The following is a 16,775-nucleotide window of genomic DNA, read 5'->3' as shown; positions in this document are numbered from 1 at the left end:
ACTGAAGATATATGTCAATAGCTCATTACATTAACATGCTTGATAGCTAGTGTAGAAGCACTAAAACTATATAGGCTAAAAGAATAAGATAACGTTTGAATTTTACAAAAGAGCATTTGGAGGGGAAAGAAAAGCTGAAACAGTTTCAGTTCACAGACGGAAAAAAAATTATATTTTGAGTTTCAAAGAACAAATGTGTTTTGGAACAACATCATTTGAATTATTAAGAACATGAAAAGAAGCACACATATAATTGCCTATAACAGCTTATATAATAAAAAATAAATAAAAATAAAAACTGAACATGCCTGAAACTGCATTACATCTGATGAGAAACGAAAGCCTGAATAAAAGGAAAGAATTCGAATAATTCTAGTCATCAAATAACTTTATCTGAGCAATGTAAATGTAAAATACATAAAATACATAAATTATGAAATTCATTCAAAATGACTTGATTGCACCTCTTCTATAATTAACATTAAATTCTTAAATTCAATACTCTCTATGTTAATTGTTCAAGCATAAAAATTCTGTGAAATTCCAGAATATTTTAGTGGCTACTTTTTAACCACTTGAGAGTTGTTGTTGTTTTTTGCTGTTGTTTTTGTTTTTTAGAAAATGTTATAAATGTTTTTTTTTTAATGTTTTTCAAAAACGTAATATAAATACTAAGAATGCATCTTTTTTTTTATTTTTTTATTTTTTTATTGAGCTGTAGTCTGAAAGCTGAATACATCGGCTAAGTTTTCCATTGATGTATGGTTTGTTAGGATAGGACAATATTTGGCCGCGATACAACAATTTGAACATCTGGAATCTGAGGGTGCTAAAAAATCGAAACATTGAGAAAATCTCCTTTAAAGTTGTCCATTTATGTTCGCGATTGTGCTGCATTACTCACAAAATACATGTTTTATATATTTACGGTCGGAAATGTACAAAATATCTTCATGGAACATGATCTTTACTTAATATCCTAATGAATTTTGGCATAAAAGAATTATCGATCATTTTAACCCAATTAATGTATTGTTGGCTATTGCCACAAATATACCCGTGCTACTTCTGACTGGCTGACATGTGTTTTAGATTGATTTTAAAACACAGTGTTGAAGGCTAGCTATATGTGACCCTGGATCACAAATCAGGGTCATATATAACTTTGCCTACAACAGTGTTTTAAAATCAATCTAAAAAAACATTTTTACCCTTTTTATACACTCGAACATCCTTCTTTGTCATCGAAACACAAAAATGTCCAAACAAACTAACAAAGCCAGTAAGAGCATGTGGCAGTAAACCGATTTCGATAGGTTTTCTATTTCTACACGTCTATTTCAGAGGGAGGAGCGAAGCGCTCCAGAAAGCCCATTGGCACCGCGTCTGGAAAGAGAACAGAGGGGACTGATGCGCACATGACATTTTCTGACATTTTGCTTGTTGATTGGGTCAGAAGAAGTTTTGCATCAATTAAATGACACGCAAAGAGGAATCCCATCATACCGTGGACTAATCCATCGCCATGAAAGCGCAGGAGCTTCCCAGATAGAAGCGCAAAAACTGCAGGTCATCGGAAATTGACGAGCAGTTTATGTAAATGTTTTAAATGGCGAATAACCGCAACTCCTTTTCCATTCACAACATATTAAACCGAGGACTTGATTGCGAGAAACATTGCAGTCTTGATGAGGAATACGCAGAAGCGCGGGATTGTTCCAGCTCATCTCTGCCGGCCGGGAACGCTGGAGCTGAGAGCGCGCAAAGGCGCATCTCTTCCTGTGTGCTCGTGCTGGACTCTTCATCCTCTGACCAACATTCATGCGAGGAAGAGTCAACAGGAGGAGAAGACAACTCACTAGAAAGACGACACGGTGAGAAATTAAAAGAACTTCACGTAGCCTATACGTTTCATTATAGCCTATACGGGGAGTGGGCAGCGTTGTAAAACAGTTTCAAAATTGTAACTCGTTTGTTTTTTTTGTTTTTACTATACGTACAAAATATAATGTAGGCTATAATATTTGTCTGCTAAATTTTTGCAAAAAAAACATTGGCCTATGCATGAAATATGTACATTAACGTCAATGCAAAGAGTGCTGTTGCCAGTACCTGACATTTTACGCTTCATGAATTAATTTATTGTGATATAAAACAAAACAAAAAAACACGCATCAATCAATTCCACTTTCAACATTTTAATTCAAAACGGCACAAATATATAAAAAATGCAGATACAATTGCATACAATTCTAATACGTATAGCAAAAGCTAACCTATATTGAAGCCTAAAAACAGCGTGAGTTGTGGCAAATATATAGTAGGCCCTATACACACTTATTTTTTGTTTAATATTTATGGGTTCAATAGAAACAAACAAATAAATAAATAAAAGAAACTGCTAATTCACATGATACCAGTTCTGTCATCCATGATCACAAATCTAACTATAAGACAGACATGAAATTATGCTTTAAATCGTTTTTTTTATTTAAATGTTTTTACAAAGAGAAATATAAATAGATTTATGCTTTTTTTTGTCAACATTAAACGATAAAACTGGTATCACCAACTTTAGCAGATTCTCCTGTTTCATTTGCAAACACAAGATTTTCACATTTAAAACAAAACAAGAAATATTGATACCAGCACAAACTACTCTTTTAGTTATGATTTTTAATTGTTAGCCTATGTTTTATGTATTTATGTATTTGTTTCCAATTTTATTTTCTGTTTAAAGTTACAAAAAACATTGTGACCATTTTGAATTAAAGTGTTTAAAATTAAATGGGAGGATAAGAAATCATATAACAACACAAATTAAATCACAACATTTATAATACCCATGTTTTAGTGTAGTTGGGCTAAAAAAACCCAGCAAGTTTTGTATTTTACATTAATTTACACAGTTTATATATTTGATACATCAACATTTAAGACACATAACAGAAGTTGAACACACTCCCTGGTCTCCTCTAAAATTTATTCTCATTGTTTTACAGTAAATATCTCCTCAAATACACACCAGTCCACATTATGTATGGTAGTCATATCAAGTTCTTAAATGGTCACTGGTCAATTGTAGGACTATTTTTTTATTCATCACATGGTCTACAGCAAGAACAGAGCCTAAACCTGTTTCTGTCCATCTATACAGATCACAACATGGATCAACAGAAAGCACAGAGCTGCAACTTTGAAGAAAACCACTCCAAATCGAGCAAGAAAAGGTCCCGGGCAGCGTTTTCTCATGCACAGGTGTACGAGCTGGAGCGACGCTTTAACCTGCAGCGATACCTGTCTGGACCAGAGCGGGCCGACCTGGCAGGAGCGCTCAAACTGACCGAGACACAGGTGAAGATCTGGTTCCAGAACAGGAGATACAAAACCAAACGGCGACAAATGGCAGCCGAGCTCGCGACGACTCCCACAACAGCCCTAGCAAAGAGAGTGGCAGTGAAAGTACTGGTGAGAAACGACCAGAGGCAATATAACGCAGAGGAGCTTCCCAGTCCTTCTGTTCCTCCCTTATACCAGTCATTCCCGTGCTATCCTTACATGTTCTGCTTCCAGCCGTGGATCTCAGGAAACAATTTAAGTGGTGGCATGTACTGATTTATCAAAGCTAGAAAGTGACTGTGGAGACACGAACAGCCAAAGTGCATTTATGCAGAAGAGAACACAGCAAACAATGCTATTCCTCCAGCAGGATTATAAAGGCAGAAAACATAATAAACTGTAGAATGACCATGAAACCAAAAGAGGAATGTGATTTTCAATCATTTCAATAATGACATTAAGCCAAAGCAAAGACAATTCACTAAATGGACTTTATCTCATTTGTTGTCATAACTGTCATGTTATACAGTGCAAATGTGTACACTTAAAATCTATTAGTTTCATTGCTTTAGATGACAAATCAAACCAGAAAAGTGGCATCTGAAAACAGATTTAGTGGATGCACATATTCCACTTGACAAAGTCAGAAAGTGTCCAAATGACTTTTAAATTGTATAGCCTAATTTAAAACCTAACAATCTTCCATTAATTAATTGCTTTGCATGACTGAATGCCACTTAATATTAATTTGGTGTAATATTTGTTATCTAATGCAAAGGCATCATGCATTTTCAAGTGTTTAAAGAGGCTACTAAAATGCTTTGAAATAGGAGTACTAGTTTGGGAAGTTTTTTTCTGTTAGCATTTGTCACTGATTAAAGTTCTTGTTTATTTACATCACTTGAAAAATACACTGTATAGCGCACTGTCTTACGTGTTGACTGTTTCAATCCAATGCCTAAATTAAATCCACTCTAAAAGTCACTGTCCTGTACAGAAAAAAATACATCTTTAATAAAGTTACAGTAGGTTTTAGAAAAAAAGAAAAAAACTATCTTGTGTCTGAGACAATCTAACCGCAAAAGTGTAAAGCTTAAGAGGGTTTGTCAACACAAAGTATGGAGATTAATGACCTAAAGGCAATCATTTAAAGAGGAAGCAATGATCAAAAGATTCTTTGTGGATAATGGCTTGACATGAGACAACCTGTCATACAGATAAACGCCAATGAAAATACCCTCAGTACATGAACATAATACATTTTATATAAACCGTTCACCAAAATATTGTATTGAGGCCATACTGACTAAATATGTTTCTTATGAACCGCCTCTTAAATCCCAAGAATCAATATTTTGGTCTATCCTGTTTTCAACTGATGAATGAACGGAATGGTGCTTGCCATGCCATCCAATAAACCATAATAAGCGGTGTAGCCTACTTTGTTTCTTTTGATATGAAACAAAGGGTCAGATTTCTAATTCTGTCCGTTTTATTTACATAATTCAAACAATACATCGTGTTGGCGCTTTTCACACTAGCACTTTTGGTGCGCACCCGGGTTCGAATGACGTCAGAGTTCGGTTCGTTTGGATGATGTGAACGCTGTTTTCCGAACTCGGGTGCGCACCCGCGAACCGTACTCGAGTCCGCTGGTGGTCTGGAGTACGGTTCATGTGAACTCGGGTACGGTTCGCTGCTGATATGAACGCAATCGTACCAAATCGAGGAAGTGAACCGCTATTGATGATGTATAATCTGGTGCGCGCCTGCGTGCGTGTGTGTTTAACAACTGTAAAAGGGTCTATATACACTTACCTTGACGAAAAGCGGGATTGACGCACTGCAAGCAGAGAGATGATTTCTGCTTGCCTCCACAAAAATTGTCTTCGGCGGGCGGGCGGACATCCCGCTGTCTTTGGAACGGTTTTAATATTTTTGCGGCAGACAGACGCAAATGTGTTTCTGTATCTTTTCTTTGAAAACAAAACCAAAGGTTCAAAAAAAGAAGAACAAATGTGAAGCGAGCAATTCTATCCATTTTGATGTCTTTTCATAGCGGTTACCAAGCAACACGAGTACGCGCCAGCTGCAGCTTGATGACGTAAGCGTACCGCGGTTCGGATACAAATAATTAAGGGCGCTTTCACACTGGCAGTTTAGTGCGGACCGGGGCACGGTTCGCATGAAAAATCGTTAATGTGAACGCTGTCATCGGACCCGGGTGCGCACTAGAGTACCGAACCCGAGACTAGCAGGAGGAGGTGGTCTGAGCTCGGTTGCTCCCGAACCGTGGTGCGGTTCGCGTTAATGTGCAAGCAACACGGACTCGGGTGCGCGCTTGTTCAGGAAGTATAGTATCCCGCGCATGCGTATCACTGTCGATATCATTGTTTGATTGCGTTTGCGATGACGTAAGATCACTGCAAACGCACCTGGGTTCGATACAACTAATTGAGTGTGAAACCAGACCAACGCTGCGGGGGGCGCCGGGAACTAGCGCTCTCGGGTTCGGACCGCAGCAAACGAACCCAGTGGAAAAACGCCCATAATGTGAACACAGTCCATCGGGGGCAGGGGGAGGGGGGAGCAATCGAACTCGGGTTCGGAACAGGCAATCGAACCAAGTGTGAAAGCACCCTTAATGGCGTAGCAGATCGCTGTCGCCTCAGATCATGTCAAGCATGAAGCGCTGGAGAACTGATCATCTCTTCCGATTTACTGCTAGTTACAACTGAACATGAATGAACACCAGAAGGTATGTGAAAAGAATCAGTAGGCTACAACTTACAAAAATCTGTATCATGTCTCATGCAATCGCCCATTCAGTGTTTCAACTTGGGTTGGAAATACACAATGTCACTTGATTGTTGCATTTACCTCAGAAAAGCCATTGTGACCAAGGCTACTGAGATACTCGCTAGTCAGCTACAATAATGAACTCTAGAGAGAAACATTTTGCTAATATATGCACCATATCTCATAGCCTTATATTTTTTACTGTTCTTCAATATTTAGGCCTAATGTAGGCCTAGAATATGTTTGAATAGCCTACATCTGTTTTTATAAAAGTTATGACGGCAACCATTTAAATGTCTAGCCTACAGCCTATTTCCAAAAACGAATTGGAGTAGAAACATAATTATGTAATTATAAAGTTAGTAGCCTACTCTAATCTAAGATTGGCTGACTTTCAGTGGCCTAAATTTAATTGAATGTTTTTTTAAAAGGAGGGCTGGATGTTGACACAAATTTCATAATTCGATTGCATTTCGATCCAAGCTAGTGATTCCGATTCAATTTGATGCGATATTTATTATTTTTGGATGGCTTCGTAATCAAGGTACAGTAGCCTACATGGAAAATTTTCTCAAGGAAAAAAAATATATCTTGAACTAATGCTGTAAACTACAGAAGTCAGTTAATAGGCTACATTAGCCTAAAATAGCCTAATATTGAAGGTTAAAATAAAGTTTGAATACAAACACTTAAATTACACGCACTGTAAAAAAAAAAAAAAAAGTTGAGAAAACTTAAAAGTTTAAGGCAACCAGCTGCAGGACATTTTTGAGTTTTCTCAACTTACGTGTTTGAGTTCAACTTTTCTCAACTTTTTTCATGTTAAATAGTTGAATAAACTTTAAAAACTGAATTTGCCATACAAAACCTAAGTTGGATTTTTTATAGTGCACAAGGACGATTTGTTATTAAGAAATAACCAGTTTGGCCTGTTCACACCAAAAACGATAACGATAAAGATACTTCTGAAAATCGTTATAAATATATAAGAATAGCCCACTCCACACCACAAATATAGCCTAACGATAACAGAACAGAGAAACTGAACGTTATCGTCCGCTGGTGTGACAGTCATATAGTTATCGTTATAGCCTAGTCATCTTTACAGCTATCGCTCTTGGTGTGAATGTGCCTTTACAGTTTAAAAAATTTAAATATCAAGTCATCTTGTATCTACCTTCTGTGACCTCGCATGCAAGACGTGCAGGTCATTTTCATGAAGAACAACAGTGTAAGACAGACTGTTTTGAAAAGTCTGCAGTCCCTTGTTTGAGAAGGATAGTATTACTGTGAGGTCAAACAAGTTTACAAATTAAATGCTGTGTATGTACCAAATAGCATGCTGTATATAAGGCTTTATATGAGAATATTCAATGACAATGATGTCAATGCTGATTTCATTTCTTTCTTTCTTTCTCCAAAGTCTATTAATTATATTAATTTATAAGTATATTAATTAAATGTCTAAAATACTGAAATAAATAGGAAAGCAAAACTCAGGTTATATAATAGAATGCATGATATATCACAGTATATTTTAAAGGAAACACCAAAATAGTAAATCATCTGCTGATTCTTTTCATTGACACTTGGATCAGATAATCATTTCGCAACTGTAGAACAAAACAAATTAATTCAACTTTAGCCAATTCATTTAGCATTTTCATGAACTGTAATGAATATCTGAAGTGTTTCAGGTATGTCAATCTAAATGTTAACGTGTGTTGTTCCATGTGACCTGAGACTGTCCTGCCCAAGGATTAGTAAGCTGTCTTTTGCAAAAAAAAAAAAAAAAAAAAAAAAAAAAAAATTGGTTGGGGCAGGCAGAGAAATATGAATCTATTTCAACCATCACAATATAAAGCAGTTCACATGAGTTTAAGCAGCCCTTTCGTGATATCTGCATGATTCAGATACAGTCAATAGACCATGTCTGTGTTGCACAACAGAGTCTGGCTAAAGCCCAGAGTACATTAATCATGTGCATTTGAGGAGACAACACCCTCATAAAGGCAAGAGAAAGGAGGTTCACTATCACCAAAATACAGCATCCATCTGCAATCACACCGTCTGACACCTGCATCCAATGCTTTAGACAGTCTATATCTAGATTCATGGATGAAATCATAGTAACATACCGTGTATTGTTCATTGTATGAAAGGCATTTGAGGGCAAAACATGGATTTCCGTTATGTGTCACTCAGTCTATAGTCTATAGTATCTATAGTCTATATATCACTACAGTCTATATCTAGATTCATGGATGAAATCATAGTAACATACCGTGTATTGTTCATTGAATGAAAGGCATTTGAGGGCAAAACATGGATTTCCGTTATGTGTCACTCAGTCTATAGTGATTAAAGACTGATATTTATTGACAAAATAACTAAACTGTATCCTACCTACATTTATACCACCTGTGTAATCAGTAAATTTCCGAGCCAATGTCCTGCACATGCATTTACATTACCTAAAATAGTATAATGAAATGCAAAAAATGCTAGTAAATATTAATTTTAACAATAAAACTACAAAAAAAAAATATAAGCAAGAATAATTAACCATGTCATTTTTTCTAACCTCATTAATGCCTATCAGATTTGTTTCATTTCAAGTATACATGTGAAGGCATTGAATTTGTAAACAATTAAAATGCATCCCAAGTTTGTGTCTATTCTTTATTCTTTAAGTTATATTCTCTATTTGGCATTAAAAGCATTTAATGATGATGGCCTTTATATGCACAAGGCCTGCTGTATACTCTTGTCTTCTACACAAACATGTGAATAGATCAGCTTCTGAAGAGGAATTAGGGCACAGTTGAGCGCCATATGGATGTCTGTGTTTATACAAAATTTGTATCTTGAAAAAGTATGTAAACAGTTTTTGAGTAGAGCAGACGATTCATGCAGACTAGAGTGAGCAGGCTCATAAACCCTCACAAAGAAAACAAAAGAGAGTTTGCCTACGGCATGTTCAATTTTACCTGCTTTAACAAAACCCCTAAGCAATTAAGCCTCACACTGACATGAAAACCCCCCACACAAATTGTTACTTTGCCATTTATCACTCCAACATTCATTTGTGAGAAAATTAAAATAGGTGTGACAGAGAATGGATTCAAAACACATCAAGCATGAGTTGAACCCTCACAGTTTAACTTCTGAAGAACAAAGTGTCTTCAGCCAGGACATTGACTGAGGGATTTCACACAAAAGACCTGTAAGTGCTTCCAGAATGTCTCACAATTTCCTTGATGAGCAATAAAAAAGGATCAGGAGGTTAATTAATTCCGGGGTGTAATTATTTTTTCCCCGCAAAAGAGCATACGGAAACAGCTTATGTTTTCCAATATCAGTGAAAAGACAAAGGTTTAATGCTCATCTTAAAAGGCACCATTTAATTTCTGCACCATTAGTGTCACCAAAAAGGAACCACAAACGTAATGACTGTTTTCAAACAGGTTTTACAAATGCTCCCCTATTTCGGCAATTAAAGATTAAACACAACTCATGCCATTGGTTGAGCCAAGTTTGTTTTTAAAGGACCACAGATCTAGCCTAGAAATCTAGACGCACCCAGGGTCGTCTAGCAACTCTCCGTTGGCTTGCGAGCTGGAAAAACCAAACTCTAGTCAGGCCAAATCACATCATGTAGAGTCGCTGGGTGGGCTTAACATAATGGCGGCAGAGTTGCGATGGTTCCGCGTGAATCCCCTGCTACTTGAAAACAAAGAAGATGGGTCTTTCGAATCGGCTTTGGCCGTGACTCTGGAAGACTTGGAGTTAAGCTTTTCTTTGAGAAAAGAACAAAGAACGCCACTGAAGTCATTTTTTAAAAAGGAAGATGTGTTCGGAGTTTTGCCGACTGGATACGGCAAAAGTTGAATCTATCAACTAGCTCCGCTGGTGGGAAAACGCTCTGGTTGGTTGTAGCGCTATCCTATTGTGTGCAGAGGGAATTTGAAAGACAACCGTTTATCCCACCCCTCGGTTTGAGCCCTGCCAATGGTGTGTTCCCAGACCCAACATCCTGATGTGGGTCTGGCTTGTCAGGCTACCACAGATCAACAATGTTAAAACTTTTTTAGATAACTATAAAAGTATAACTAGGGTAGGCAATTTTCAGAGAGGCTAGCAATAGCGAGCAGCTTTGAAAGCACAAGATAAGACACGCCTCCTCCAAAACACATGAACGCGTACAGCAGGGAGCAATCAAAAGCGTCACGAGAGAACCATTGAAACGCATAAATTCGAGACACGAACTGCTCAGAGTATAACGTCACAGGTTTCAATCTCTTCCAAATTACAGTATTTATGGCGTGAACGCAGCATAAGCTTGTTGTAATGGTTCAGGAGGAACTGTAAAAGGTGGCTGCTGTTTCGTTTGCGGTGCTCGGTGACTGATGTCTGTCTAACTCTGCATAGCATGAAGCGCGCTGATATCGTGTGATGTCTGCATGAGCAGGGTGTGCAGAGATATGGAAATACATACGTTGACAGTCAGGACATCTTATCATTGCATTTGGACCGAATGCAATGATTGGACGAACATTTTATTGTCCTACACCTTCCACAGATGATGTACTGTATATGTACAAATACATTTAGACCACTTAAAGGTGCTCTAAGTGATGCCGGGAGTGTTGACATTCGAATTGTTGTCAAACAAAACGGAGGCTAGCTAGACCCTCCCTCCTCCTCATCCCGTCTCCTCCCTCCTCCCCTCCCTTCCGGCATAAAGGAAAGTCAAAGGAGTCACTAAAAACAAAGTTAAGTTTTACTGATACTTCATTCAATGTGTAATGTTAGTTCAATGTAACCAAGTTAGATAAATGCTTTTATATATTGCAGAACAGAATGCAGAAAAAGAGAAACATTGTCTTAAAATCGTTTCGCCACCTGAGGTTATAACTATAACGTTAGCTCCCATACAATAATAATAATAGCAATAATAGCAAGATAACGTTAGCTTCGCGTTTCCCAGTGAGCATAAACAACGGCGGCGGCGTAAACAAATTTAGTCAAAGTTGTCAATAGCCTATAAATGAACATTCAAATCCATAACAAACAGTGGGTGAAAACAATCATTCACACAAATTTTCGCCCTACTGTGAATTTGCTTGATCAACAATAGAGATTGATCGCTAGCTGCTAGAAACATATATGTTGTATTCACCAAAGCTAACGCTGACTGCATAGTTCTAGCTAATTACATCCTTGTGTTGGTTTGGCGAACATGAATGTCAATTTAGAAAGAAAAATGGATTTACCTGTTCTGCAAAAACAGAGCAACTGAATGTCGGATTGGAAGCCCTTCTGCCGGCGGAGTTCTCGCCACATTTCGAGGGTTTTTCCGATCTAAATTCGGGACTTCGCGAGTTCCTTATCCTTGTCCCTTATCCTTGTCCCTCTTCTTTGCAATTTGTTCATCGGAATGTCGTCTCTTTAGTCGTGTGTCGGCCATAATTCAAACTTCCCTCTTCATGCTTCTCTCTCCTCCACACACCCCCTTCATGTGCACGCGCACTAACCCCCAAATCACACCCCTCAAATACTTCTTGTCGGTGATTGGCTGGAGCACTGTTTGTTGTGTTTCGTGGTGCGGGTGAGCCCAGTTTGTTTTTGTTGCCGTTTGTGGAGCCTGTGGTGTCTAGAGAGACCGCGTTTTTTTACAGTGTGTTCAGGGGACAGGCAGCTAGCGGATAGTGAGGAGATGTTTGCTGTATGTGACAAAAAATGTTTTGGCCTAAAAAACGCGTGACATCACTTAGAGCACCTTTAACTTAGTGATTGCTATCAGGATGTAAAGAGACTTTCAAAACTGCATAACAAAAAATGATTCTGGAACAAATCATCTGCCCTACCTTTAAGTTGGTAACCTACTCAAAGTTGTCTCTATATAAGCTAGGACATGAGAAAGTATTTTAAACAAAAATAACACATATGACCTTCAAAATAAAAAGGCATGGAGTCCATAACTGCCTGACTATGGTGCTTGATCAGATGATCAAGGATCGAGGTGGAAGGGCGTAACATGAAGCTAAATTTTCACATTTGCAAAGTGAAAAGAGACGTTAATGCATTTACCGAGGCAATAGAAAGGGCATGAAAGAGGAAAGAAATGGCCCAAAGTTAATACCTTTGTTTGGAGAGAGCAGCACTTCACATTGACCTTGTCTCCTCAGGCGAATCCCTCCGACACCACCACCAATAATCCGACCCACAGGACTCCACTGTCTGTTCCAAAAACGATTAGCTGATAACATCACGGCATGCTGGAATGTAAACATTTACAGTAAAACCATAAGAGATGAACTCTCCTCCAGTGTGATGCATTTATCAGCCATAAACTCTCCTTCTCTTCTGTGAAAACACACACTGAGCTTTTTAACCACAAGCGTTGCTTTGAAATTCCACAGATTTAAATGTATAGGGTTTGTAAAGTGTGCGGTTAGGGAAATTGATGTAAAAAAATACTCAATGCATAAATGTTTTTCTTTTAGGTTGAGAGTGTTTGATATGGTTAAAGATAAAGCTCACCCCTATTGTGGCTTTCTGCCGTTTGGTGAATTAAACAAATAATCGTTGGTAAAAAGTTTGGAACAGAACTTTACTATAAAGTTTATGTTTACCATACAAAGATGGTGAAAAGTGGCTTTCCTTTTTGGGCTGCATGATGGGTTCGTGAGTGTGGGAACATGGTGTTTTCTGGCACCAGTGTGTGAATATTTTTACACTCCTCTGGCCATAGATGGGCTGCTAAGGGCTCTGATATGCTCTAACCTGTTACATTTCCACAAGATGCTCCCCAACAGGTCTGTCTCTCACTCCCTGGGCTCTGTGAAAGGAATTTCAATGTTTTAATTATCGCAGATAAGGAAAAACAAGGAGTGCATTGAAAAACACTGACACAACTTCACTTATCTGAGCAGAGATAGGACCTCCACTTAGAACCTCTTAGGGCTGCTCACCAGCTCTGATTTGGCACACATCCTCTCCTCCACTGTCTGGAATGGTGTCCCGCTGTCCTTGCTTTGCTCGAGTCATGAGCTTTATTGTCAGGCAGGTAACATGCAAACATTCAAGGCCTTTAATCCTGCCAGCTTAGAACAAAGACACCCTGACCTTGAACTGATTCAGTATTCCTATGAAAAAGAGCTGGATTTTTTTGTTTGCATCTGTTTTACTACTAAAATGATACACTGTAGGCCTATTACCGTAAAGTAAATCAACGAATGCATTATATCAAGTGGCTTTCATTGTGGCAATCGCAATATGATAAAATACACCTGTTAAATGTATTAATAGCAATAATTACAATATTTATTCCAGCAAATTATTTACTTCTATTATTATATTATGTTATGTTATATTATGTGTCATTGTATTACAAGACTAACTGTAGGCTGATTACAGTTGTCAAATAACAACCCAGACAGCAACATACAGTAGTGTTGGATGTGGATGTGTACATGTACCAGATGTGGGCCGGATCTGGGATGACACTATGTTGCTGTCTGGGAAAGCTATTTTAAAAAACCTTAATTTTCTCTCAGAACGTTTCATCTTCGCAAACAATTTTAAACATTGGATTTACAAATTCATTTATAGCCTACTAAATATATTATAATAATTTGTATGTGTATGTATAATATGTATATGTATAGTAGATATACAGTAGTTAGGTCCATATATATTTGGACACACGCACAATTTATTTAAGTTTGGCTCTGTATGCTGCCAGAATAAAATTAAAATGAAACAATCAAGATGAATTTGAAGTGCAGACTTTAATCAAGCAAATGTAATTGGACAAATCCACAAGGATGTCACCAAAGACTGGGTTTCCTCCTTTCTAATGCTTTGCCAGGCCTTAACTGCAGCTGTCTTCAGTTGTTGTGTGTCTGTGGGTCTTTCTGCCTTTAGTTTTGTCTTTAGCAAGTGAAATGCAAGCTAGATTGGGTTCAGATCATGTGATTGACTCGGACATTGCTGAATATTCCACTTCCTTTCCTTCAAAAACTCCTGGGTTGCTTTTGAAGTGTGGTTTGGATCATTGTCCATCTGTACCATGAAGCGCCATACAATCAACTTTAGTGCATTTGGCTGAATCTGGGCAAACAGTATATTCATATACACTTCAGAATTCATCCAGCTGCTCCGGTCTTCTGTCACATTGTCAATAAACACCAGTGACCCAGTGCCACTGGAAGCCATGCACCCCCATGCCATCACACTGCCCACACCATGTTATACAGATGATGTATGCTTTGGATCATGAGCTATTCCAAGCCTTCTTAATACTTCATTTGTCCCGTCATTCTGGTAAAGGTTGATCTTATAATTTCATCTGTCTGTCCAAAGAATACTTTTCCAGAACTGGTCAGGCTCTTTTAAATGTTTTTGGCAGAGTCTAATCTGGCCTTTCTATTCTTGAGTTTTATGAATTGCTTGCACCTTGTGGTGAACCCTCTGTATTTGCTCTCGTGAAGTCTTCTCTTGATTGTAGACTTTGACAATGACACGCCAACTTCCTGGAGAGTGTTCTTCACTTGGCTGGATGTTGTGAATGGGGTTTTCTTTACCATAGAGAGGATCCATGCAATCATCTACCACTGAATTTTTCCATGGACGTCCAGGCCATTTTATGTTGCTGAGTTTACCAGTGCATTGTTTTTTTCTCTCAGAATGTACCAAACTGTTGAATTGGCCACTCCTAATGTTCCTGCTATCTCTCTGATGGATTTGTTTTGTTTTTGCCAGTTTGACCTGCATGGAGAGCACCTTTGAACGCATGATGTGGGTTAAAAGCAATAGCTTCTAAATGTAAATAGCACACTTAGGGTACGTTTACACGACAACGATATGCTTAAAACGGAGAAGTTTTTCCTTTGAGTTTTCCGCGTACAGATGACACTATTGTCAAAACTATCCCTATTCACATGGATCCGCAAAAACGACAAAAAACACTGTTTTCTGCTGTCAGGCCATTAGATGGCGATGAAATACTATAGACTGAATACGTAATATGCATGTGCATGATGTCATCGTCTTCAGAGATTCGCGTTTTTGTTGTTTACATGGAGGGGTTTTTCAAAATCTTGCACTTTTTGAAACCCGTTTTCAAAAGTTTGCGTTTTCAGGCACCCAAAACGCTGTTGTCGTGTAAACGAACGGCCAAAGCGCATAAAAAGTTGTACGTTTTTAGTTGAAAATGGTGTCGTGTAAGGGTACATTAACACAACAATGATATGCTTAAAACTGAGAAGTTTTTCCTTTCAGTTTTCCATGTACAGGCGACATTATTATCAAAACCATCCCCATTCACACGGATCCGCGAAAATGACAAAAAATGTGGTATTCTGCTAACAGGTCATTAGATGGCGATGAAACATAAACTGAACACGTACTACGTATGTGCATGACATCATCGTCTTCAGAGATTGGCGTTTTTGTTGTTTACAATGAGACCGGTTTAAAAAAATTGCACTTTGAAACCCGTTTTCAAAAGTTTGCGTTTTTGGGCACCTAAAACCTAGCCTGACTACATCAGACTTCGTACTTCCGCTCAATTTCATTTCGCTTCATAGCTTTCCGTTTTCCTTCCGGCCTGAAAACAGCCGGCCAATCAACGAACAGAGGGCGGGCTGAGAGCCGTGACATAGACGCTGATTGTACCGTGGATGCGTAGATTTACTTCACATAATCTGCAAAAGTCGTTCACAGCCATGTACACTCCGGTATTTCACTCGATGGTTTTGTTTTCGCATCATACATGTGTTTACAGTGGAAGTTAGATGCGGCTGAGCATGAGCATAACACACGCCATAACCAAACGTTATGTGATTGGCTTACGGGTAACCAATGATTTTAAGCTTCAGACTAGCGCCCCCAGGCGGTAAAGAAAACGTTTTTCTATTACGGAACTCCAGACTCTCTCTACGAAGCAAAGCAAAGTAGCAGAGTCTGGTATTACCAGGCTACCTAAAACCCCGTTGTTGTGTAAACAAATGGTCAAAATGCATAAAAAGTTGTATGTATTTAGTTGAAAACGGTGTCGTGTAAACAGCTCCTTAGAATCAACTCCAGACCTTTTACCTGCTTAAGTGATGAAGAATAAGCAGAGGAATAGCCCACATCTGTCCATGAAACATCTTTTGAGTCCATTGTCACCAATTATTTTTGGTTCTTTTGAAAAATAGGGGGGATGTGGTAGCTAATCTTAAGAGCTGCAATTCATAAACCCTTCCTCCAATTTGGATGTAAATACCCTCAAATTAAAGCTGAGAGTGTGCCCATATCCATTAAGCCCATATCCATTGTATAACTGTTTGGTAAATACTTGGGGGAAAAAAATGGTGCCTTGTCCAAATATATATGGACCTACTAGTTGCAGTTTTGACAGACAAAAAAAAAAAAAAAAAAAAGAAATGAAATGACCACACAATTAAAGACTCACCCAATCAAATTTTAGAAGACTAATTTGTCATCAAATAAATAATCAGTTAGAAAAATGTATGCAATTCATAAAGTGTACATTAAATGTACATTAAATCTGCTTTGATTATGCTCTGAGTCAGTGTCTCCCATGCATGTTGCTGGAGTCCCACAACAATTTTGGATGTTTCCCT

General features: G+C 38.2%; 1 protein-coding gene across 1 annotated transcript; it reads left to right on the top strand.

The window, feature by feature from the left end:
- Positions 1 to 1,379: 1,379 nt before the first annotated feature.
- nkx3.3 (NK3 homeobox 3) lies at positions 1,380 to 4,584 on the top strand. The gene is made up of 2 exons (XM_082154921.1): positions 1,380 to 1,874; positions 3,158 to 4,584. The coding sequence occupies exons 1-2, from the start codon at positions 1,610 to 1,612 to the stop codon at positions 3,613 to 3,615; spliced, it is 723 nt and encodes a 240-aa protein (XP_082011047.1). The 5' UTR covers positions 1,380 to 1,609; the 3' UTR covers positions 3,616 to 4,584.
- The last annotated feature ends 12,191 nt before the right edge of the window (positions 4,585 to 16,775 follow it).

Source organism: Leuciscus leuciscus (genome assembly GCF_965113295.1).
Source record: "Leuciscus leuciscus genome assembly, chromosome: 22".
NCBI lineage: Eukaryota > Metazoa > Chordata > Actinopteri > Cypriniformes > Leuciscidae > Leuciscus > Leuciscus leuciscus.
The sequence above is the reverse complement of the archived record's forward strand: the minus strand, read 5'-3'. Positions and strand labels throughout refer to the sequence as shown.